This window comes from Oryctolagus cuniculus, chromosome 3 (genome assembly GCF_964237555.1).
Source record: "Oryctolagus cuniculus chromosome 3, mOryCun1.1, whole genome shotgun sequence".
Lineage (NCBI taxonomy): Eukaryota > Metazoa > Chordata > Mammalia > Lagomorpha > Leporidae > Oryctolagus > Oryctolagus cuniculus.
In genome coordinates, this window is record NC_091434.1 from 30,014,722 (window position 1) to 30,040,221 (window position 25,500).

The window sequence follows — 25,500 nt, forward strand, 5'->3', positions numbered from 1 at the left end:
AAGGAGCTTCTTCCGGGTCTCCCACATGGGTGTAGGGGCCCAAGGACTTGGGCCACCTTCTACTGCTTCCCCAAGCCATAGCAGAGATCTGTATCAGAAGAGGAGCAGCTGGGACTAGAACTAGCATCCATTATGGGATGCCGATGCTTCAGGTCAGGGCATTAACCCACTGCACCAAGGTGCCGGCCCCAATATTTGATAGATTTTAAATTAAATAAATTAAATTAAATAGGTTTTAAATTAGATTTGTTATAATAATGAGGGACATTACAGTATTCTGTATAGGCATCATTCCTGGCTGCTCCACTTCCAATCTAGCTCCTGCCAATCTCCTGAAAAAAGCAGCAGAGGATGAACCCTGCCACCCACTTGGGAGACCTGGATGAAGCTACCGGTTCCAGGTTCTGGCCTGTTCCAGTGCTGGCTGTGGTGGGCATCAGGGGAGTGAACCAGAGGGTGGAAGATCTCTCTCTCTCCTCCCTTCTCTCTGTAACTCTGAGTTTCAAAATAAATAAATAAAGCTTTCTTTTCTTTTCTTTTCTTTTCTTTTCTTTTCTTTTCTTTTCTTTTTTGACAGACAGAGTGGACAGTGAGAGAGAGAGAGAGACAGAGAGAAAGGTCTTCCTTTTGCCGTTGGTTCACCCTCCAATGGCCACTGTGGCCGGTGCCCTGATCCGAAGCCAGGAGCCAGGTGCTTCTGGTCTCCCATGGGGTGCAGGGCCCAAGCACTTGGGCCATCCTCCACTGCACTCCCTGGCCACAGCAGAGAGCTGGCCTGGAAGAGGGGCAACCGGGACAGAATCCAGCGCCCCGAACGGGACTAGAACCCGGTGTGCTGGCACCACAGGTGGAGGATTAGCCTAGTGAGCTGCGGTGCCGGCCTAAATAAAGCTTTTTAAAAAAATGTTGAAAAGAGAAAAAAACAACTAGGTAAAATTTTAAGGATTTTACATTTTTATCACAATGAATCAAATTGCTGACAAATAAAAACCTGAAATCTTAGAAGTACCCAGTGCTTTAAGAAAACCAGTATAATTTAGAATATTGAGAGGGATAACACTATATCCATGGATTCATCGGCCTATGGATCAGAAATTGTATTATATTTAACTTTAAACATTTGTGTTGAGTGGTGACCTTGATTTGATTTCGCAGAATGGGCTCAATGGAACAGTAAAAATGATAATTCAGAAAATTAAGGGCCCAGGTTAATATGAAATGACATACGGGATATAGAAGGGACTTCCCTTTTCGGTATTCAAATGGCTTTGCTGTTCTAATGGGGTAAGTTCCTCTTGAAGACATATGTCTTAGTCATAAGTATTTCTACCTTAAACGTCTCCATTATATGTTTTAGAGTGAGGGGAGGGTCTTTCTAGAACACTGGGAAACTGGAGGCAGAGGCACTGCTCAGGGATCCCAGACACTGATTGTTTTAATTTCTGTCCCTCTTGCCTCCATTCCCAGGATTGGGACATGGCCTTGCTCATGCCAAGTTTGATTTAAAATGCAAGAGAAGTGGCAGAAGAAAAATTCACTTCAATGGAAACACATAAATTGTTAGTGTAAAACGTTTTCTGGGAGAGTAGTATAAGCTTTGTCTAAGAGGGGAAAAGGATTTGTCTTATTCCACAACTCTCACTGCCTCACCCTTGTGGTGAAAGAACCATTGGAAACTTGGTACACATTAGGGAACTAAGAGTACAGGAATATCCAATGTGTACCTGACATTACCAGGCTCAGATTCCCAGCTCCGGCACAGTATTGTATTCTCAGTTAAATGAATCAGGCTCCAATGGTGGTTGGTGCATGACTGCGTGTGTACGTGAGTATGGGTACACGTATGTGTTTGCATGTGTATATATGTGAATGTATGTATTTGTGTGTATATGATCATTTGTTGTGCCTATCCATATCCAAAGGAAATGCTACAGAAGTAATAATAGATGTTTGAGGGCCCACGCCTTGGCTCACTTGGTTAATCCTCCACCTGCAGCACTGGCATCCCATATGGGCGCCAGGTTCTAGTCCCGGCTGCTCCTCTTCCAATCCAGCTCTCTGCTGTAGCCCAGGAGGGCAGTGGAGGATGGCCCAAGTCCTTGGGCGCCTACACCCACATGGGAGACCAGGAAGAAGCACCTGTCTCCTGGCTTCGGATCGGCACAGCGTGCCAGCTGTAGAGGCCATTTGGGGGGTGAACCAACGGAAGGAAGACCTTTCTCTCTGTCTCGCTCTCTCTCTCTCTCACTGTCTTTAACTCTACCTGTCAAATAAATAAAGAAGTAAAAATAAAAAATAATAGATGTTTGAGGGTATTTGAATACTAAACATTGAGTTATTTTCACTCAGAATTTAAATGAGAAAATTCATTGGAAATAATTTCTATATAGATTGATAAGCAATTAGTGCAAAAAAAATCTGCCAGTGATTTCCAAAATATTCAACATAAAAATTCTCATAGTTTTCAGAGTAAAAGAAGCTAAAGGCTCTTTGTTGGTTCCCAGTGCAACTGACAGTGACTATTCCATTATTGTACTTGGAAATTATGGTTAGTGATTTCTAGGCCAATGTTGAGGTTATTTTTAATGATGAAATGAGCATTTTTTTAAATGTATGATAGTCCCTTGATTGAGTTTTAAATTGTTGCACATTTGAATTATGTGAGAATTTGAGGAAACTGTGGGTACTGGAAATTAAGTCACATGTTTGACCTCTGCAAGTAGTCTGATTATGATCACTCACACTTTCACTCACCACTAAAGGTTCAGTGCGAGGTCTCGGTAGGCATGAAAAGGTCTCTCTCAGGAAGGTGGTGATCTCCAGGAGAAGCTGGCATGCTGCCATCTTCAAGGCAAAGGGACAACCGCATTTAGAGGGATTCACAGTACCTATGGAATAAAAATGTTCTTTCAGAAGCAGAAAATCAATAAAAAATACAAAGAGGTACGGTGTGATGGACATAGCCACACATATGTAAAATCAAATTGCATATGAGAACATCACATATGCAAGTTTCATTTACCTACTCCCATACACTTAATCTTTACATATCTCTCTTCCTTCATTTTGCAATTCTAGAACAATTGCTTCAGTATTAAAACATCAGATGAGCAAAACTAAGTTACTCTCCTTAAGACGTTACTGAGCAATGAAATAGGGCTCCAAGAAGACTGGAAAGCCCTTTAAAGGAGACAGAAAAGGGAAGTAGTCTCACAAGGTTTCTACACTGCTATTAATTAGATCTAGTCTATGTACTTGGCAGTGAGCTAGATTTGGAACTACACATCTCCTGTCAGCTCATTTTCTGAGAGGATGTTGGACTTGATGCTCTGAGGGCAGTGTTGTTGCTACTGCTCTCGTCCAGATGTGTTTCTGCAGCACAGACAAGACACACACAATTGCCTGAATCACATGTTTTATAGGAACTGACCCATCAGAATAAGGCATGACTATGATAGAAGTATGAAAATCTTTGCTATGGAGAATATTGGTCTTTGGTTTAGTAAAACTTTGTATCCATCATAAGCCAACTTATAGATTTGGCTTAAAAGACACACAATGCCCAAGATAACACCAAATTCTCAGGATTAGTCCTTAGCATCATTACGAATAATGCAGAAATGTACTGATTACTCAACAGTGCCCAGAAAGAAGACCAAAGTTATGTAGATTTCTGCCTCTCATAAAAGAAAGAAAAGTTATCTATTTTGAACGAATCAAGTCATCAAGCAATCTTTACATCATTACATATCAACTTTCTAAAACTTTCCTTAAAATGTTTGCTGGATGTTAGCCTTTCTTAATTGAATAGAACACACATGTCACAATTTTTGTCGATAATAGGTGGTGATGGTTTCCTGAAGTTATCAGGCTATCACTTCCTCATGAAAACCATTATTTTCTCTCCAGAGTTAACAGATATCAGGAGACTTTGACTCATTAAGAATGAAAGAGACAAGTTCCTGTAGATGGAAATCTATTCAAGTAATAATTACCTTTTAAGTGCAAGATGAGCTTTATATTGACTAGAACGTGGGAATTAAATCAGACATATCAGTTTTATATTCAGTAGTGGCTATCTGACTAAAAATTTCTTTGATAGGCAACAATTTTTTTAAATAGTAATTAAAAGCAAGATATTCAATATAAATGTCTAGATTTGTCCTTTTACTCCTGAGGCTATCATATAGAATTCTTATCAGTCCTGCAAACAATTAACTTGGTCTTAGTCCAGGCCCTATAATATGAAATATTACAATGAACAAAGATTGAGTTCTTTGTGGTCTTAACAAAAAAGAACATGTCATCCATAACATATTGGTAAATGATACTTATGTGATTATATGGAGATTCAAGTTTGTTTTGGCCTCTGGGAATGCATCCATTTAATATTGTTTCTCTCTGTTCTGAAGGGTCCCCTTTGAGAGGCAGGGTAGTTACTTTTGGCCATGAGTCTTATGTTAGGACTTCACTAGTTTCTGTGATTGCTGAATAATCCTCCAGGCTTCTGATGGAGTGGACCCAATCCCACGGGCTGTTCCAAGACAGTCAGAACTGTGTTTGGGGTCAACCTTCACCATTAGACTGAAAGGCAGATGTGAGAATTGAGTGTTTTGTCAACAGTTAAGTCAAGAAGATTTGCTTTGATTTGATAAAGTCTTAAAAAGGGCTAATGATGAAAAAAGACAAAAAATATTATGACATGAAAGCAGAAAGGAATATCAGGGGGTTCTCCTTTATGTATTTAGTCCTATCCAATGTTACACTAGTCATTCTTTTACATTTTGTGACTGTAAGGTTGCAGTAGGTTTGGCACCAACTGATTAAAAATATAAAATTAAAATATAAGCATGGAATTCGGATCTGGCTGAAAAGCCCATGAGAGTATTTCAGGCATGGAAAGCCAAGACACTCTGGCAAAAGATCTCTGTGAGTGAGATCCCAGTGGAAAGAACAGGTCATCAAAGAAGGAGGTACCTTTCTCTGAAGGGAGGAGAGAACCTCCACTTTGACTATGACCTTGTCTAAACAAGATAAGAGTCGGAGAACTCAGAGGGCTTCCATAGCCTTGGAAACTCATGACTGGAGCATAGGGAGATTACTGATGCCATAGACAGGAGTGTCAATTGGTAAAGTCAACAACAGGAGTCACTGTGCACTTACTCCTCATGTAGGATATCTGTCCTTAATGTGCTGTGCATTGAGATTTAATGCTATAACGAGTACTCAAACAATATAATTCACTTTGTGTTTCTATGGGGGTGCAAACTGTTGAAATCTTTACTTAATGCATACTAAACTGATCCTCTGTAAAAAAAAAAAAAAAAAAAGTAATTATCAACTCCCAACTTGACTCTCACTGGGATTAAACATGACAATAGGTCTGATCTGATTTCATCATCATTTAAAAAAAATCATCTATTATTTTTCACTTTATGTTTCTGTGTGGGAGCAAACTGTTGAAATCCTTACTTAATGTATACTAAGCTGATCTTCTGTATATTAAGATAATCAAAAATGAATCTTGATGTGAATGGAAGGGGAGAGGGAGTGGGAAAGGGGAGGGTTGTGGGTGGGAGGGACGGTATGGGGGGGAAGCCATTGTAATCCATAAGTCGTACTTTGGAAATGTATATTCATTAAATAAAAGTTAAAAAAAAATATAAGCATGGAGATTGAATTTCAAATCACCAGGGAAAGCCAAGAGGAAGAGACCTCACTATCATCATTATATAAAGAATTTCATAACCATAACTGGAATTTTATAGTGTATAAAAAGCCATAATATACATATACACAAACTTGTATGATACAGACTACACATATGCACAAAATGATGTTGGTGGATGTAACAGGAATTTGTTTGTCTCTACTTTTCTATGATGAGACTCAATTCTGTAATACACTCTGTTTTCAACATTTTAATGATTTGGATAGCATTTTATGTTCAATTCTATTTGGTCTGACTTCGCATTTCCAAGAAGAATAACAAAACACATGATAACTTCTGGGATAGTGATTTTCCACATCTATATTCTCTTAGATTCTCACAGAGATGTCTATTACTAATTTTTTTTCTTTTTTCTTTTTCTTTTTTCTTTTTCTTTTTGACAGGCAGAGTGAACAGTGAGAGAGAGACAGAGAGAAAGGTCTTCCTTTACTGTTGGTTCACCCTCCAATGGCCGCTGCAGCCAGTGCGCTGCGGCTGGCGCACCGCGCTGATCCGAAGCCGGGAGCCAGGTGCTTCTCCTGGTCTCCCATGTGGGTGCAGGGCCCAGGGATTTGGGCCATCCTCCACTGCACTCCCGGGCCACAGCAGAGAGCTGGCCTGGAAGAGGAGCAACCAGGACAGAATCTAGCTTCTGACCGGGACTAGAACCCGGTGTGCCGGTGCCGCAAGATGGACGATTAGCCTACTTAGCCGCGGCGCCGACCCTCTATTACTAATTTTGTATAATAGCAAGAAGCAGAGGCTAATGAGTAGTAGATTTTCCACAACTGCCTGCAGGTTTTTGCCCTTGTCTATTTTATTTTCTTCTCTTTCTGGCTTTTGTTTTCTCTCTCTCTCTCTCTCTCTCTCTCTCTCTCTCTCTTTCATTAAACTATCAATTGAGTTTATAAATGAGTGAAATAGGATCTACAGGAATATATAAAAAACAGAAATACCAGAGTAATCAATACAAATAACATTTATTGTGTCATACAATGTTGGGCTTCTATATATCATTGAACACTTCAAAGAGGTTGTATTATTCTTATAAAAAAGAAAAACTCTGGCACAGAATAATTAAAGTACTTGCTCTAGTCTTCTCTTTGTGTGGCATTATGCACATGTTTTACATGCACAGGGAAAAAGGGAAAAGATGCAGTGGGGAGACATGGGAAGGTGGTAAGAATATGAAAAAGAAAGGAGAAATATTAAGTGCTCCTAAAGCAGAGGTTCTTACAAGCAGGGGTTCTTGTAGTAAAGGGAGTCTCCTTACTGTCATCTAAAAAGTCTTCCTCCTCATCCTCCTTTCTCAGTCTTCTCTTGGTCTCCTCATCATAAATGAGACCCAGTAGGTTGGCTGGGCTCTCACTCTCCCCATGACACAGCTCATTCAAACGGATGCCAATTGCCTACCATGAGGAGAAAAAAAGAATGAAACAGCACAAAGTACGTCACACTCGAACACAGTCTCAAATTCTAGAGGACATGATCAATCAATTAGTGGTAATGCTCCCCAACATAAGCTTCTTCATGCCATCTTGTTGTTACCACCATGTTGGCCACTACAGAAACCCAGAGATGGATGGTATTGATGTGGTCTCTGGGGTCATTCCTGAAAAGACTTACAGAAACTGAAATGATACTTTGGTGTACCTGTACAAAAGCTTTTCTGAAAATATATTAATTTGCTCAAATGTCATTTGTTTGATAGGTTTGATGCAAAGGAATACACAGTTATTTTTAATGGAAGATTTTGCTGCTGTAAAAAAAAAATAAGAAGACAATTCCTCAGAGTGCTTCTGATTACACTATTTTATGGGAATGTCATTGTCATGCTAATGAGTTTGCAGGTTGGCCAGAATTCTGGTACTGTAATTTTATTTATAACTATCCTAATGTATGCACTTATTGGCTTCTTTTATAAACTTTGTCTTCTCTTCAATGACTCTTGGAATTAGTAAGAAGTTCTAACTTTTCTTTTGGTAGGGCACTCACAACAACATTAGAACTATGACTTTTAATAACCTTGCACATGGACGACATTGGCTTTCACAAGATAGGTATGAAACAATATCCTTGCTATTTGTTCTGAGTCATTTGTGCTAGTGTGTGATTTATTGAACAGAATTTTCACAAGAAGAGACAAAAAAACACTACCCCTACCTAGTTCCTTTTATATTCCAACTACATAGTGTATTCAACAATGGAACAGACAAAAGTTTGGGAGGAGAATCAGGAAAAAAGCTAAACTGAGCATTGCACTTAGGGTTTGCAGTTTGGTAATTCTGTGCATTAATAGGAACAAAATTACGGCAAATAATGTTTATTCCAGTGTCATGTTTTTCAAATATTTACAAAGGTTACTAACTTCTGGGCATGCAACAAACTAGAACCACTACAGGAAACAAACATACAAAAGTATGTCCAAAATTCTTTAAATAAAAACACAAGTTTTAAAGACTATCTTAGATGTTTGGAAACAAGAGATCTCCTTAAACATTGAAATTAGGTAAGGAACTAAATCCAATTAGCAAAACTACATCAATGACAAGCAGCATAAAAATATATCACAGGATCCTAAAATTTAAGCTGCTAACCTGAGAAGTTTTAAACAACTAAAACAGAACTGCCACCACCACCAAAAAAGGCCTTGACCTGATGGTACTATTTTGAAGACCCCTTCTAAAGGAGATGTGTAATAATGAGTCTGAAATGGAGCCAAGAAACCGAATAGTGATACTCAAAGAGGAAATTTTTCTTTATTGATTCTTCAAGGACATTGTAACTAACAATTTAAATTAAATGCAATTTATAAAGCTTAAAAGGTTGCTCAAAAATGACTTATCTATGGTAATAATAAGAGTCTATATAATAATTTGGATCTTCATGTTTTGTCCAAGAATAGACAAAACCCAAAGGGTTATTTTTATTCCTTTCTTGCTTCATTCATCAGACATTTATGAAGTGATGTAATCTGCTACACCTTAAATAAAACACAAAGTTTTATTTATAAGTTGTTACAGTTTTCTGGTAACTTTGTTTAATGTGCCTGGTATTTTATAAACTCCCATAAAGATCTCTGGCAGATCAGAAGGCTAAAGAAGTTGAGAGACTTGCTAATGGTTGCTCAGCAGGCTGTGAATTGGGATTTAAACATAGGCTATATGCCTGTATGTGTCTTGTCTAAATTAGCTTAGAGTGAATTGGGGAGGTAATAGCATAATGAAATAGTGGGTCAGGAGGATGAAGAGATAGAAGGCACTTTATTCATTCAGAAGATAGATTTAATTAAGCTCTGAGAATCAGAGTCTGATTTCTGGAGACTTTGAAGAATCAGTGTTTTGTTTGATGGAGAACTGGGAGAGCAGAACCTCAGCTGGAGGGCTTCCAAAGCCTCACGTATTCAGAGAAATGCAGCCTGTGTTCAGTCCTCAAGTAGCTCCTTGGTTGGAGCTCAATTTTAAGAGAGGAAACAATGCATGAGAAGACTGGAAAGGTAGTTGGTGACTACACCGTAACAGTTCTTGAAGCTGAACTCCACCTGCATTCTGAAGAAAGATGACAGATCTTTTTGATTAGGTCCTCATTTGAGGAATATTTTTGCTAGATGGCCAGGTATGAAGAGATAAGCCAGGTATCCTTTTTTCAAAAAGTAAGGTAATAACCTCTTATTATTGAGTGCATCTATATACCAAAGACAGGTGAATGTTCGTTAGGTACAGTAGTTCCTTTAGATGACTTCACCATCATAATCTGAGAATGGTTTGAGCAAATGCTGTAGAAAGGGCAGAATAATCAGGTTAAGCAATTTAGGTGTATCCCTAGGGAAAAAGTTAGCCACTAAAATGTGTAAAAAACAGTCTAATTTGCATTTTAGCTTAATCACTCTGATAGCAGTTTGGAATATGAGTTAGGGTGCAGGGCATATCTGTAGGCTGGGAGATCACTGAATGTTCTGTTTTGGAGGTGCTGTGCCCCAGGAAGATCATTTGATTAGCAGGCATTGGGGTGGATTAGATGAGAGGAGACTCTGGGGAGGAGGTCCCTTTTGTATCTGGATGAGACGTAATGAAGATCTGGGCGCAGGGGCTTCAGTGACGCCGAAGAGGTGGAGTCGATGGAGGGAGGTTTGGGATGTATTCAAAGGTTGTCACGTGTTTGCTGACAGTGCCACTAGTAAGAAGAGAATGCTCAGGCAGGCTGAAGAGCTGGGTTGAGTTTATCTGGGGACAAGGGTTTTATTCTGATCCGATTGAGTTTCATGATATTAAGTAAACGCCTCCAATGTACAGATGGCATTGCCGGCCTGGGATCTGAAAAGCGCTATGTATGGAGAAGAATGTGTTACTGGCACCTAGCAAACGGAAACACAGGAATAAATGTAACCCTGGAGGAAATTATACAGGAAGAAATAAGAGATCTTGGAGAATATTTACATTTATGGGGAGGTAGGAGGCAGAGGACGGGGGAAGGAAATGGAAGACAGAACGGCAGAGAAAGACTGGAGCAGGCAGCGGTGTCCAATGCTGCAAGTCATCAAAGCACATCTGTCCTAAAGGCAGCTGCTTGAGAAGACCCTGGGCCAAAACCTCCTTGTAAACCTGAGCCAATGCTCAGCACTTAATGGTTTTTCCCTTCTTGTGAGAAATCCATGGGATTAACAGTTGTTCCTATTATTTCATAGAGGAAGCTCAATGAAGCCCAATCAAACGAGGTAGGTAATAAAACAGGGTCAAAAACATCTCTCTGCATTGAAGAATTTGGCCAACTTTACAAAAAACGAAACAAAGCAAAACAAGAATTTCTCTGGGAAAACTGAATGATGGATGGCCTTGAGAGGCCCTTTGTCAAATCTTCAAATTAATTGTGCAATTAATTATTTTTACTCCATTGAGGACTACACATGGGACTGGTATTATAGGACAAGCGGTCTTTTCTTCCCCTGAGTCACATGAAGGTCTGTGAACACCTTCCCCAGAGTAATAAATCATGCATATGATGCAAATACATTTGTAATTTACAAATTCCTGTAGGAAATCTCCAGAAGCATTCTGATGTGTTGTTCAGAGTTATTAATAAGGAAAGATGGATATGTTTAGACAAACCTCTTCAGATGAAGTAACAGTAGTGATTGTTTTTATAGTTGCCTATTTATTGTTCACAAGAAAGAATTAAAGGGATCAAAACACCCCACCCTTTAAAAGAACTGGAGAATGGAAGAAAACACTTTATGTTTTCAATTTCTCTGTAAGAGGGTACCTTCAAAACTATCTAACTTTTGGGGAAAAATAGAAGGGCATTTCACCAGCAGAGGGATGGATGTTTTAAATGTGGTTTTCAATAGAACAACCCTTTAGCTACTCTCTGCCATGTGGAGATCTAAGATCTAAGCTGTTAGTTTACTTTAAGATAAACAAATTTATCTCCTTTAAGAGTCACTCTGCTGGTGATGTGGTGTAGCTGGTAAAGCTATCTCCTGGAATGCTGGCATCACATAGGGGTGCCAGTTTGGATCCCAGTGTTCCACTTCTGATCCAGCTTCCTGCTAATGGCCTGGGAAAAGCAGCAGAGGATGGCCCAAATGTGTGGGCCCCTGCACCCATTTGGGAGACCTGGAAGTAGCTCCTGGCTCCTGGCTTCTGTCTGGCTCAGCCCCTACTGTTGCAGCCATGTGGGGAGTGAGCTAGTGGATGGAAGATCTCTGTTTCTTCCTCTCTCCCCCTGTTAACTCTAACTTTCAAATAATAAATCTTAAAAAAACAGAGTCACTTTTAATTTTGCAAGGTCATAAAACAGTATGCAAAAACTAGGTAAATATAAAATATTACTATTTCAAAAACAAAAACATTAAAAGTAAAAGAGAGAAACTGAGTTCAGTTAATATGCTTAGTTATCAGGCAAGTCAGGGTGGCAACTTGATTACTTATTTTCTGATCACAGAGTGACCAGGTTCTACTATTCAGATCGACAAGCCTTGTTGGGGATGGGGGTGGGGGGAGTTGTGCATATTCAATTTGTTGGAGGAAGATCACAGAACCAGAAAATAACGAAGCCTTTAACCATGTGCCCTACCTTTTCCATGGTCTTATCTTTGCATTTCTGCCTCTAACATCTTATTATAGTCTTTCAATCTCATGTAAATACATGCTTTAGAAGTCATTTAAGTTGTCTCCTTGGAAGAATTTGCTTAAGGGCAGAATCCTCCCGTTCATTACACTGTACCCCCCCCCCCCCAATTTCCCCTAGTTATATTTCTTCTCTCAACCTGGTGTTTTGTTCATTTGATGTATGATTCTAAGATTTCTGATAGCACAGCTACTGGTGAAGCAAATATAAGGGAAAATTTTTATCTCAGTGAAGAACAGATTTTTATTGGAGTTCTATGCATGAGTGAAAAAGAGCTTTCAAAGAGAGAAAATAAAATATCCCGTCCCCATAAAGTAACAATAAGATATGGCAGCATTAATTAACACTATATTTTGAACATTTGGGGGCAGATTGGAACACTGGTGACCAGAAACAAGAAGGGCTAAATCATGCTTTAGGGATGCAGAAGATCAGAATAGTCCTCTAGATCAGATAGAGCATTTGATGTATTCATAATTTTAATTCAGGATTTATATAATATTAATCTTTAAAAGTCTATCAAATGATAATTAAGAATTTAGTTTTGGAGGGAATATAGTTTCAGACGGATCATGCGCATATCTTGTCTTTCAAATATAGGTGGCAAAAACATAACAATTGGTTACAAACCTTCCTAATCAAGTGTAATAAATAATTAACATGAAAATCTGATGCCAAGGTGTTCATGTACTGCCAAAGGCCTTCCATGGATTTAATAGCTGTCATTTGTTTTCAAACCATTTGAACTTATCTAATGTTCTTCTATACTATGCTAATTTTAATCTTATAGCAAAATGAAGTCATCTTTCCAGTAGTATCAGTAAAAATCTATTTAGCTGGTTATTCTACAACTGAGTAAATGGAGATGCAAGGAATGGATGCGATGTACTTCAGGACACAGCTTCAGTTAAAAAAAATGGAATGTAGGTTCAGTAGTTTGGTTTCTAGCATGATGAATCTTTCAAACTTAAGACACAACAAAAAGATAACATATTTTTGATGGTGGATTTTCATTCCTTCAGTTCTATGATGGCTGATCTGTCTATGTACCTCGTGATACCCATTTCACATACATTGATTGACTTGTATAAATTCTGTGACTAATGCTATTAAACCCAAACACAATTAAATGTAGGATAAGTACAGGGGAATCGCAAACTGAATTGCGTCACTGATTTATGGAAATGGATATCACAAGGGAGACACATCTTGTTCTCACAAATACTACTATAATGCTCATCTGCAAATGACAGTGCTAAGCACCGATCCTCGGTGTTGGCATTAATAAGGTGTTCTAGTCCATATATATGAACACACCTTTCTCTTTAACGTAAGACGTCCTTAAGAAAGAAAGCTCATGGGGTGACAATTAATAGGGAAATAATTCTGTGCTCTTATAGACAGACTGCATACATGCTGGATGCAATTCATATTTTTTGGACTACTTTAGCATTGTGCCAAAGAGATGTGGGTCAAATTGAAGAAGAACATGTTGTGTGAGGAAGAGTATCCTGGAGGAGAATATCCTTAGTAGATACAGTCAGTTGAATTATTAAGGGAAATTATAAAAATATTTTCTAGGAACCTTTAGGAAAGGAGAATATATGGAATGTTCTTTATGTGTGTTTGGGATTCATGGTGTCAAAAATTAGAAGAAAAGGGTCCAGGCAAGATGGCGGAATAGGAAGGGAGCACACTGATAGTCCGGGGAGAGATAGTTTAATAAAAGTGGAGATACTGCAGGTTCAAGGAAGAGTAGGGGAGGAAACAGCAGAAGAAACTCTTCCGGAATGCGTGATTCACAGCGGACCTGCGTGGAGCATGGGAGCCCACAGTTCGGGACACCAGCGGCAGACTCAACACACCAGCGCTGGAACGCGAGGTGAGCCGAACCTCAATAGCCCGAGACACCGGCAGGCAAGCGGAGAGAGGAGACTAGAGGGAACGACACCCGGGGCGGGGGAAAGTTCACCAGGCTAACTGGAAGAGAGAGAGAGAGAAAAAAAAAAAGGTGACTGGTACGGACACGGGTTTCTCTCTCTCCGCTCACCTCTCAAGGGCGAGCAAGACAAAGAGCAGGCGCCATCTTGGACATACGTCATAAGCAGAGCGACCTCAGGTCTGCATCGGCCCTGAGCCTAGCAGAAAAACCTGACTCTGGGCGGGGCGAATTAACAGGAGATTAGGACCTAGTAAATTTGTGGTGCTACTGAACTGAGATTGTGAAAAAGGAGACGGTGGGGGAGATAACTCACGGAATTCGCGTGGGCACTCTCCAGAGACGCTACAATTCTGTGACTTTGGCAACCCAGTGGGAGACTGAAGGAGAATTTGGGCCCACTCTGAGGGCCGAACAGATTCCCTGTGTGGTCCTTGGGAAAGAGCTTCCGATCTCTGGCTCCTGTGGGTATATCATTTGCCTGCTAAATACCTCCAACTTCGTTCAGCTGTGCGGAATTACTTCCCTTTTGAATCAAAAAAAAAAAAAAAAGAAAGAGAGAGAGAGAGATTTACCATGCCTAACCTGGGAGTGTCACCTTTGGCACACCAAACAGAGCTCTCAGGCCACACCCATCTCAAGCCCTAAGGCTCCATCAAAAACAGATAGTCCACTTAATCTAGAGTCATAGTATAACAAGAAAAAGCACCACAGTGAAGAAACCAAATATCTCCAATATGCCAAATAACAAATGCAAAAACCGAGGTAATAAAAACAAGGAAGCCACCATGACACCCTCAAATGAAAAAGACACCTCAATTCAAGATTATGAAGATGATGACATAGAAGAAATGCAAGAAGCAGATCTCAAAAATTGATAAGAACATTAAGAAGTTCTCAAAAACAAATTCTTGAACTACAGAAATCCTTAATGGACAAGATAGAAAATCTCTCTCGTGAAAATGAAATATTAAGGAGGAATCAAAATGAAACGAAACAACTAGTACAACAGGAAACTGTGATGGTGACTGAAGTGAAGAATTCAATAGATCAAATGACAAACACAATAGAGAGCCTTACAAACAGAATGGGTGAAGCAGAAGAGAGAATATTGGACTTAGAAGACAGAGAACAGGAAAGGATACAGTCAGACCAAAGAAAAGAAGAGGAAATTAGAAATCTAAAACATATTGTTGGGAATCTTCAGGATATTATTAAAAAACCCAACATTCGGGTTCTAGGAGTTCCTGAAGGCTTGGAGAGGGAGAAAGGATTAGAAGGCCTTTTTAGTGAGATATTAGCAGAAAATTTCCCAGGTTTGGAGAAGGACAGAGACATCCTAGTACAGGAAGCTCACAGAACCCCTAATAAACACAACCAAAAGAGATCCTCACCACGACACGTTGTAATTAAACTCTCCACAGTGAAACATAAAGAAAAGATCCTAAAATGTGCAAGAGAGAAACGTCAGATTACTCTCAGAGGATCTCCAATCAGACTCACAGCTGACTTCTCATCAGAAACTCTAAAAGCTAGGAGGGAATGGCGAGATATAGCCCAGGTACTAAGAGAGAAAAACTGCCAGCCCAGAATATTATATCCTGCAAAGCTCTCATTTGTGAATGAAGGTGAAATAAAGACTTTTCATTGCAAACAGAAATTGAAAGAATTTGTTGCCACTCGTCCAGCCCTGCAAAAGATGCTTAAAGATGTGTTACACACAGAAACACAGAAACACGGTCATCAATATGAAAGAAGGTAAAGGAAGGAAACCAAGGAAGGAAAGCTCACAGCAAAAGATCACAGGGAATTCAAAGCATATATTAGAACTTATCTTTGGCAAATGGCAGGGCAAAGTTACCACTTATCATTAGTCACATTGAACGTGAATGGCCTGAACTGTCCAGTTAAAAGACACAGATTGGCTGATTGGGTTAAGGAACAAAACCCATCTATTTGCTGCTTACAAGAAACACATCTTTCCAACAAAGATCCATACAGACTGAAAGTTAAAGGCTGGAAAAAGATATACCATGCCAACAGAAATGAAAAAAGAGCAGGCGTAGCCATCTTAATATCGGACAACATAAACTTTACCACAAAAACTGTTAAGAGAGACAAAGAGGGGCACTATATAATGATTAAGGGATCAATACAACAGGAAGATATAACAATTATCAATGTATATGCACCTAACTACAGGGCACCAGTCTATCTAAAAGATTTATTAACGGACTTAAAGGGAGACTTAGACCCCAATACAATAGTACTGGGGGACTTCAATACTCCACTCTCAGAAATAGACAGATCAATAGGACAGAAGATCAACAAGGATACAGTAGATTTAAACGACACTATAGCCCAAATGGATCTAACAGATATATACAGAACTTTCAATCCTACAGCTAAAGATTTTACATTCTTCTCAGCAGTACATGGAACCTTCTCTAGGATTGACCACATACTAGGCCATAAAGCAAGTCTCAGCAAATTCAAAAGAATTAGAATCATACCATGCAGCTTCTCAGACCATAAAGGAATGAAGTTGGAAATTAGCAACTCAGGAATCCCTAGAGCATACACAAACACATGGAGATTGAACAACATGCTCCTGAATGAACAATGGGTCATAGAAGAAATCAAAAGAGAAATCAAAAACTTTCTGGAAGTAAATGAGGATAACAGCACAACATACCAAAACTTATGGGACGCAGCAAAAGCAGTGTTAAGAGGAAAGTTTATATCAATAGGTGCCTACATCAAGAAATTGGAAAGGCACCAAATAAATGAGCTTTCAATTCACCTCAAGGATCTAGAAAACCTACAGCAAACCAGACCCAAATCTAGTAGGAGAAGAGAAATAATTAAAATCAGAGAAGAAATCAACAGGATTGAATCAAGAAAAACATTACAAAAAATCAGCCAAACGAGGAGCTGGTTTTTTGAAAAAATAAACAAAATTGACACCCCATTGGCCCAACTAACTAAAAAAAGAAGAGAAAAGACCCAAATCGATAAAATCAAAGATGAAAAAGGAAATGTAACAACAGACACCATAGAAATAAAAAGAATCATCAGAAATTACTACAAGGACTTGTATGCCAGCAAACAGGGAAACCTATCAGAAATGGATAGATTCCTGGACACATGCAACCTACCTAAATTGAACCAGGAAGACACTGAAAACCTAAACAGACCCATAACTGAGAAGGAAATTGAAACTGTAATAAAGGCCCTCCCAACAAAGAAAAGCCCAGGACCAGATGGATTCATTGCTGAATTCTACCAGACATTTAAAGAAGAACTAACTCCAATTCTTCTCAAACTATTCAGAACAATCGAAGAAGAGGGAATCCTCCCAAATTCTTTCTATGAAGCCAGCATCACCTTAATTCCTAAGCCGGAAAAAGATGCAGCACTGAAAGAGAATTACAGACCAATAACCCTGATGAACATAGATGCAAAAATCCTCAATAAAATTCTCGCCAATAGAATGCAACAACACATCAGAAAGATCATCCACCCAGACCAAGTGGGATTTATCCCTGGTATGCAGGGATGGTTTAATGTGTGCAAGACAATCAATGTGATACACCACATTAACAGACTGCAGAAGAAAAACCATATGATTTTCTCAATAGATGCCGAGAAAGCATTTGATAAAATACAACACCTGTTCATGATGAAAACTCTAAGCAAACTGGGTTTGGAAGGAACATTCCTCAATACAATCAAAGCAATCCATGAAAAACCCACAGCCAACATCCTATTGAATGGGGAAAAGTTGGAAGCATTTCCACTGAGATCTGGTACCAGACAGGGATGCCCACTCTCACCACTGCTATTCAATATAGTTCTGGAAGTTCTAGCCAGAGCTATTAGGCAAGAAAAAGAAATTAAGGGGATACAAATTGGGAAGGAAGAACTCAAACAATCCCTCTTTGCAGATGACATGATTCTTTATTTAGGGGAGCCAAAGAACTCTACTAAGAGACTATTGGAACTCATAGAAGAGTTTGGCAAAGTAGCAGGGTATAAAATCAATGCACAAAAATCAACAGCCTTTGTATACACAGACAATGCCATGGCTGAGGAAGAACTTCTAAGATCAATCCCATTCACAATAGCTACAAAAACAATCAAATACCTTGGAATAAACTTAACCAAGGACGTTAAAGATCTCTACGATGAAAATTACAAAACCTTAAAGAAAGAAATAGAAGAGGATACCAAGAAATGGAAAAATCTTCCATGCTCATGGATTGGAAGAATCAACATCATCAAAATGTCCATTCTCCCAAAAGCAATTTATAGATTCAATGCAATACCAATCAAGATACCAAAGACCTTCTTCTCAGATCTGGAAAAAATGGTGCTGAAATTTATATGGAGGCACAAGAGACCTCGAATAGCTAAAGTAATCTTGTACAACAAAAACGAAGCAGGAGGCATCACAATACCAGATTTCAGGGCATACTACAGGGCAGTTGTAATCAAAACAGCATGGTACTGGTACAGAAACAGATGGATAGACCAATGGAACAGAATTGAAACACCAGAAATCAACCCAAACATCTACAGCCAACTTATATTTGATCAAGGATCCAAAACTAATTCCTGGAGCAAGGACATTCTATTCAATAAATGGTGCTGGGAAAATTGGATTTCCACGTGCAGAATCATGAAGCAAGACCCCTACCTTACACCTTACACAAAAATCCACTCAACATGGATTAAAGACCTAAATCTATGACCTGACACCATCAAGTTACTAGAGAACATTGGAGAAACCCTTCAAGATATTGGCACAGGCAAAGAATTTCTGGAAAAGACCCGGGAGGCACAGGCAGTGAAAGCCAAAATCAACTATTGGGATTGCATCAAATTGAGAAGTTTCTGTACTGCAAAAGAAACAGTCAGGAGAGTGAAGAGACAACTGACAGAATGGGAAAAAATATTTGCAAACTATGCAACAGATAAAGGGTTAATAACCAGAATCTACAAAGAGATCAAGAAACTCCACAAAAACAAAACCAACAACCCACTTAAGAGATGGGCCAAGGACCTCAATAGACATTTTTCAAAAGAGGAAATCCAAATGGCCAACAGGCACATGAAAAAATGTTCAAGGTCATTAGCAATCAGGGTAATGCAAATCAAAACCTCAATGAGGTTTCACTTCACCCCGGTTAGAATGGCTCACATACAGAAATCTACCAACAACAGATGCTGGCGAGGATGTGGGGAAAAAGGGACACTAACCCACTGTTGGTGGGAATGCAAACTGGTCAAGCCACTATGGAAGTCAGTCTGGAGATTCCTCAGAAACCTGAAGATAATCCTACCGTTTGACCCAGCCATCCCACTCCTTGGAATTTACCCAAAGGAATTTAAATTGGCAAACAAAAAAGCGGTCTGCACCCTAATGTTTATTGCAGCTCAATTCACAATAGCTGAGACCTGGAACCAACCTAAATGCCCATCAACGGTAGACTGGATAAAGAAATTATGGGATATGTACTCTTTAGAATACTATACCGCAGTAACAAACAATGAAATCCAGTCATTTGCAACAAAATGGAGGAATCTGGAACACATCATGCTGAGTGAAATAAGCCAGTCCCAAAGGGACAAATACCATATGTTCTCCCTAATCAGTGACAACTGACTGAACACCAAAAAGGAAACCTGTTGAAGTGAAATGGACACTATGGGAAACGGTGACTTGATCAGCATAGCCCTGACTGTTAATGAACAACTTAATACATTATCCCTCTTAGTAGTTTTTTTGTCTGTTCTACTTAATTTGACTGGTTTAATTCTGTAATTAATACACCGTTATTCTTAAGTGTTGAAATTTAACTGAAATTTGATCCCTGTTAAACATAAGAGTAGGAATAAGAGAGGGAAGAGATGTACAATTTGGGACATGCTCAAGCTGACTTGCCCCAAATGGTAGAGTTAGAAACATACCAGGGGATTCCAATTCAATCCCATCAAGGTGGCATGTGCCAATGCCATCTCACTATTCCAAGTGATCAATTTAAGTTCACAATTGATCATAATGAAAGGACTAAGAGTCAAAGGGAGCACATAAACAAGTCTAGTACCTGCTAACACTAACCGATGGAATAAATAAAGGGGAGAGTGATCCAACATGGGAAGTGAGATACTCAGCAGACTCATAGAATGGCAGATGTCCTAAATAGCACTCTGGCCTCAGAATCAGCCCTAAAGGCATTCGGATCTGGCTGAAAAGCCCATGAGAGTATTTCAGGCATGGAAAGCCAAGACACTCTGGCAAAAGATCTCTGTGAGTGAGATCCCAGTGGAAAGAACAGGTCATCAAAGAAGGAGGTACCTTTCTCTGAAGGGAGGATAGAACTTCCACTTTGACTGCGACCTTGTCTAAACAAGATAAGAGTCGGAGAACTCAGAGGGCTTCCATAGCCTTGGAAACTCATGACTGGAGCATAGGGAGATTACTGATGCCATAGACAGGAGTGTCAATTGGTAAAGTCAACAACAGGAGTCACTGTGCACTTACTCCTCATGTAGGATCTCTGTCCTTAATGTGCTGTGCATTGAGATTTAATGCTATAATGAATACTCAAACAATATATTTCACTTTGTGTTTCTATGGGGGTGCAAACTGTTGAAATCTTTACTTAATGCATACTAAACTGATCTGTAAAAAAAAAAAAAGAAATTATCAATTCCCAACTTGACTCTCACTGGGATTAAACATGACATTAGGTCTGATCTGATTTTATCATCATTTAAAAAAAATGATCTATTATTTTTCACTTTATGTTTCTGTGTGGGAGCAAACTGTTGAAATCCTTACTTAATGTATACTAAGCTGATCTTCTGTATATTAAGATAATCGAAAATGAATCTTGATGTGAATGGAAGGGGAGAGGGAGTGGGAAAGGGGAGGGTTGTGGGTGGGAGGGACGTTATGGGGGGGAAGCCATTGTAATCCATAAGTCGTACTTTGGAAATTTATATTCATTAAATAAAAGTTAAAAAATTTAAAAAAAATCAGAAGAAAAAAACTCCGTTCTCTTGTATTTCTTTTTATTCCTCATATTCCCCTCTGCCACTATTGGTAACGAAGTTGCAATCATTTTAAGGAGTGATTTTACGAGAATTCCTAAAGAAGATTCATCTATTCCTTTTTTTTGACAGGCAGAGTTATATAGTGAGAGAGAGAGAGACAGAGAGAAAGGTCTTCCTTCCGTTGGTTCACCCCGAAATGGCCACTACGGCTGGCACTGTGCCGATCCGAAGCCAGGAGCCAGGTGCTTCTTCCTGGTCTCCCATGTGGGTGCAGGCGCCCAAGCACCTGGGCAATCCTCCACTGCCTTCCCAGGCCACAGTAGAGAGCTGGACTGGAAGAGGAGCAACTGGACTAGAACCCAGCGTTATATGGGATGCCGGCGCCACAGGCAGAGGATTAGCCAAGTGAGCCACGTGCCAGCTCCATCCATTCATTTTAAATTTACTTTCTTATTCATTAATGTGTGTGTGTATATGCGTAATTTCCAAGACTTCAGGCAACTAGTACAATATACATCAACAAAATAGAAAATTCTATTAAGAAATGGGAAAAAAGATCAGGTCTTGGAAAAAATTAGAATAGAATATCAAATAAGGACTTACATATATAACACTTATAATAAAGATGACTCATGATGACTATGGTTATTAAAGGCAAGGCTTTGGAATTCAACCTGGGAGACAGAATATTGATTCCTTTATTTACTGGATATGGAAACTGTGGCAAGTTGCATGATCTGTCAAACTTCAGTTTTCTTAATTGTAAAATAATCATAACAATGTCTAACCTTATAGATTTATTGAGAAGATTAAATGAGCTGTTTTTACACTACCCTCCCTGCAAAGTATTTTTTTTTCTGTGCCTGGTACACAACAAACAATATTAATCAAAAAAACTTAGAAACTTCTTCACTCAAGTATTCTCATTCTATAGCAGAGAATTGAAGGCTCACGTCTCCCCATTGATAGAAGAGCTTGGCAGCGTTCCACTGAAGCTTCTGGTTGCGCTTGTTGCCCACAATGGGAGACCTTCCCCGGGATAGGCCTTTCTTGGTGATGTTCACATGATGCCCTTTCATCCACTCTGGCCAGTTGCCACGGTTGCAACGATGAACAAAACGGGCACATTCCAGGAACAAGGCTGCTCTGGCCACCACGGGGGCTTCCTAAATAGGGTTGTTAAGCAAAGAATAATGTGGGATTAATAAACAATAACTTCAAACTGGCCTTAAAGGGAGTTACTGTGTATCGTTAGTTTATTTTAGTCTCCACGTTTTGATTTAGTTCGGACATATTTCCCAGGGTAGCTTCAGCATAGCCAAGACAGTAGAGGGACATCTGGAAAATGAAACACAAAGGGAAATTTGGATGTTGAAGAATCAATAAATTTAAGCACATTTCTTTGCTGTTTTCTTCCTCAGGAATCTCAAATAAAATCACATACCTGTATCTTCTTATGTTTCAGGGCGTGTGGGATTTGACTGTGAGAGTGGAAGCACGCTCAATAAGGTTTTAAACTTGAAGCTTTTTTTTAAATCTGATACAAACATTCCATTTCTAGGACTAGTTGTATTTTAGCCAATGGTGTCAACAGTGATTTGATACTAACCATTCACATGTTCAAAGGAGGTGCTATTTACTACTTGTACATTTTGAATAGCAAGAAAATGAAGTGCTTATATTATATTTGGTTGAGTTGCTCATTTTTCCCCTTTCAACTTTGTCATAAATTACACACGAAATTCTGCTTAAATAGGCATGGTTTCAATTGAAAATGTTTGACAAAGAAGGACTTTTTTAGTTGATAAGTGAGAAATAGCACATTTTTTCATAAAATATGGCAATAATCTTTTCAAGGGAAGGAAAAAAGGATAATTGTTATCCATAAACTGAATTGATATTCCTAAACTGATGGGGATAAGATATTCTATTGAATTTTTTTAAATCTAGGGAAAACGTTCAGGGAAAAAAAAGATTGTAAAATTTCCTATAGAAGGCTAATGGATCATAAGTAAAATATACATCAACTATTAATGTGTTTTGATATGTGCCAGTTTTTAAAAATAGATGCTACAAAATTGGTCACAATCTTAGAGTTATTTAACAAACATGGATTACTCAGTAATAAGAGATTTTCAAATTGAACAGTTTTCTTCATTTCCAGCAATAAAATCCTTAACAATGCATTGATACATAATGTTAAAATAGGGGTTAATATATGGAAAATTAAGTGACAGTTAACTTTCATGAATTATAATACATAACAAACATGTGATCTAGAAATAATATTTTCATTGTGGGATTTTAAAAATAAAATATAATTTTCCCACTCTGATATATCTGAGAAGGGGTTCACACAAGATTCAACCTCAGGTCTCTGATGCTCAGTCCTATGCTAGTTCCTCTTTGGCATCTACATTGTCTTACTGTATACTCATATAAACCTTAAGAAAATATGCTGTCTAGAATGCAGGTAGAAATTAATTATTTAAAAATGGGACATTAGTCCCATGTGATATTATTTTCTAAAGCACAATTGTACGTTCACATTATTTGCCCATTTAAAATGCTACTTCATTATGTTATAAGTACATAATTTACAGATAAGCAAGAATCAGTTTTAACTGCAAAGGCCAATCTACCTCAACAATGTAATAAATAAAGATAGAAAATTTTCATGTATTTCATACATAATTTTAAGAACATAATGATATCTCCTACCCTCTCTCTCTCCAACCCACCCACCTTCCTTTCTTGTTTTTCTTTTATTTTTTGGGATGAATTACTTTCAATTTACTTTATAATCTCAAGCTTAATCCTTCATTAAATAAAGAATTCAACAAGTAGTAAGTGGGAAGACCATTATTCCTCAGGAGTATAGACAAGGGCTATATCAATAATCATATCCTAAGATATTAATTTCACTCATATATATGATATTTTTTGTACTCTATATATTAGCTACCACAAATCAGAGAACACATATGATAAACATAGATCTATTCCCTTTACATAAACAAATAATTAAAAGAAAAAAGGTACAAAAACCTAGTGAGTTGGCTCATCTACCTTTCTCCTCCTGTCTCAAGTATGCTATGATAGAGTTATATCAATCTAGCTGCAGTTTCCCATATATTATGTCTCATATCTTTCCATACACTGCTTCCATGACTAAGAGAGCCCTAAAACCCCTTTCCTAAACTCTCATTTTCATGATCCAGAAGTCTCCCTCAGCTGCATCCCCTTTTAAGCAGTTAGTTACTTACTTTTTAGTATTACAGTATCTCAAACACACTGATGAATTCAAGTAAATTAGCCCATGAAGTACTTTGTCATAGTTTACATCTTAAATAAAGCTATCAAGGATTCCAGTAAGAAATGCATTTACATAGAGATTTAATTTTACAAAGCATATTATGTATCTCTACACAATGAAATGTTAATCTCTGTGAAAATGTAGAACACAAAATGAACACAAATGCTGAGAATTTATTAATACAAGGTGTACCTAATGATGAGAATCTGTCATCAACTTGTCTCAAGACTGAAAAAGAGGTCTCAGAGATAGGAAAATTTTAGACTGCAGAGTGGGGTGACTCCCTGCATCAATAGTTCCATACCATACCACACAGACTAAATGATCTTTCTTGTATTAACTAAACATCGCAGATATGCTAATCTGTGTCTGTGAGAGGCTGGAACATCTGTCTCTAAAAAGAATGCCAGTCTGGAGGGCAAGGCGAATGATGTAAATTTATTCTCAGCCTGTCACATTGTGACACATTCTCAATATACAGCAATGTGAATTCAATGCTTAATGACAGGAAGACATAAATAACTCTACTGAAATAGCATTCTGCGGTATGTCCTAGATCCTTTAGCTTTAATAAGAGTTAAACCTAACCTAGATCATAAATATGTGATAGAAGATCAAGCTATCACCTCTATTAGATGGCAATTAAGAGGATTAGCAGTAGATGAATGAACAATCCAAATTGTGGTATGTGAAGTTGCTGAGGAAGCTCAAGACATTTCTGAATGAAAAGTGACCTCAGTTCTCTGTTCTCAAAAACATCTCATGATAAAACTAACATTTTGTCAATCATTGGTCCTGGGAAATTATCATATAAGTTTGGAAACTGAATTGAGATCAACATGAAAATACCTATACACTACACAGTACATAATGAAGAAAGGGTTGGTTGTTATTTGATTAATTTGATCCATATAAATAGCCAAGTCCAGTAGCATTTAGAAATGCCACTGTTTGAATAGCAGATTGTATAGAAGAATCTTCCAAACAATCCAAACACTGCCTTGTTATTTTAAACTCATGTGTCTGGTAGATGAAGGCAGGATTCAGAATTCTGTAATCAAGGTGCCAGTGAATAATAGCAATTTCTGGGAAATTGTACCATGCACATCACTACAGAGAAAACAGAGGGAGACACTGAGTTAAAAACGTAAGGGCGTTAAAGTGCATCCTAGTAGAAGAGAGTCAACAAGTGCTGAACTCAGTATATGTGCAAGAGTACTCAAGGTTAACTGGGGCTGTGAAGAATTATTTTCTTTTTAAGTTCCTTTCAAAGTGTAACTTAAAAAGTATTGATTTTAGGGAAAGGCATGGGATTCTTCTTGGTCATAAAGTCAAGTCAATTTTCCT

At 38.5% G+C, this 25,500-nt stretch overlaps 1 protein-coding gene across 12 annotated transcripts in view; it reads right to left on the minus strand.

Annotated features, from left to right (window-relative positions):
- The window catches only part of UNC80 (unc-80 homolog, NALCN channel complex subunit), a 245,541-nt gene that overhangs the window by 117,238 nt on the left and 102,803 nt on the right, over nt 1-25,500 (minus strand). For 7 of the 12 annotated variants that reach the window (XM_008259087.4, XM_008259090.4, XM_008259085.4 and 4 more), the window contains exons 23-25: nt 21,791-22,003; nt 6,948-7,119; nt 2,755-2,888 (exon numbers count right to left, since the gene is read on the minus strand). In XM_008259087.4, coding sequence (XP_008257309.2) covers nt 2,755-2,888; nt 6,948-7,119; nt 21,791-22,003 — 519 coding nt within the window. The remainder of the gene's footprint in view (nt 1-2,754; nt 2,889-6,947; nt 7,120-21,790; nt 22,004-25,500) is intronic. The other 5 variants (XM_002712440.5, XM_002712438.5, XM_051849166.2 and 2 more) reach the window with 1 other exon arrangement.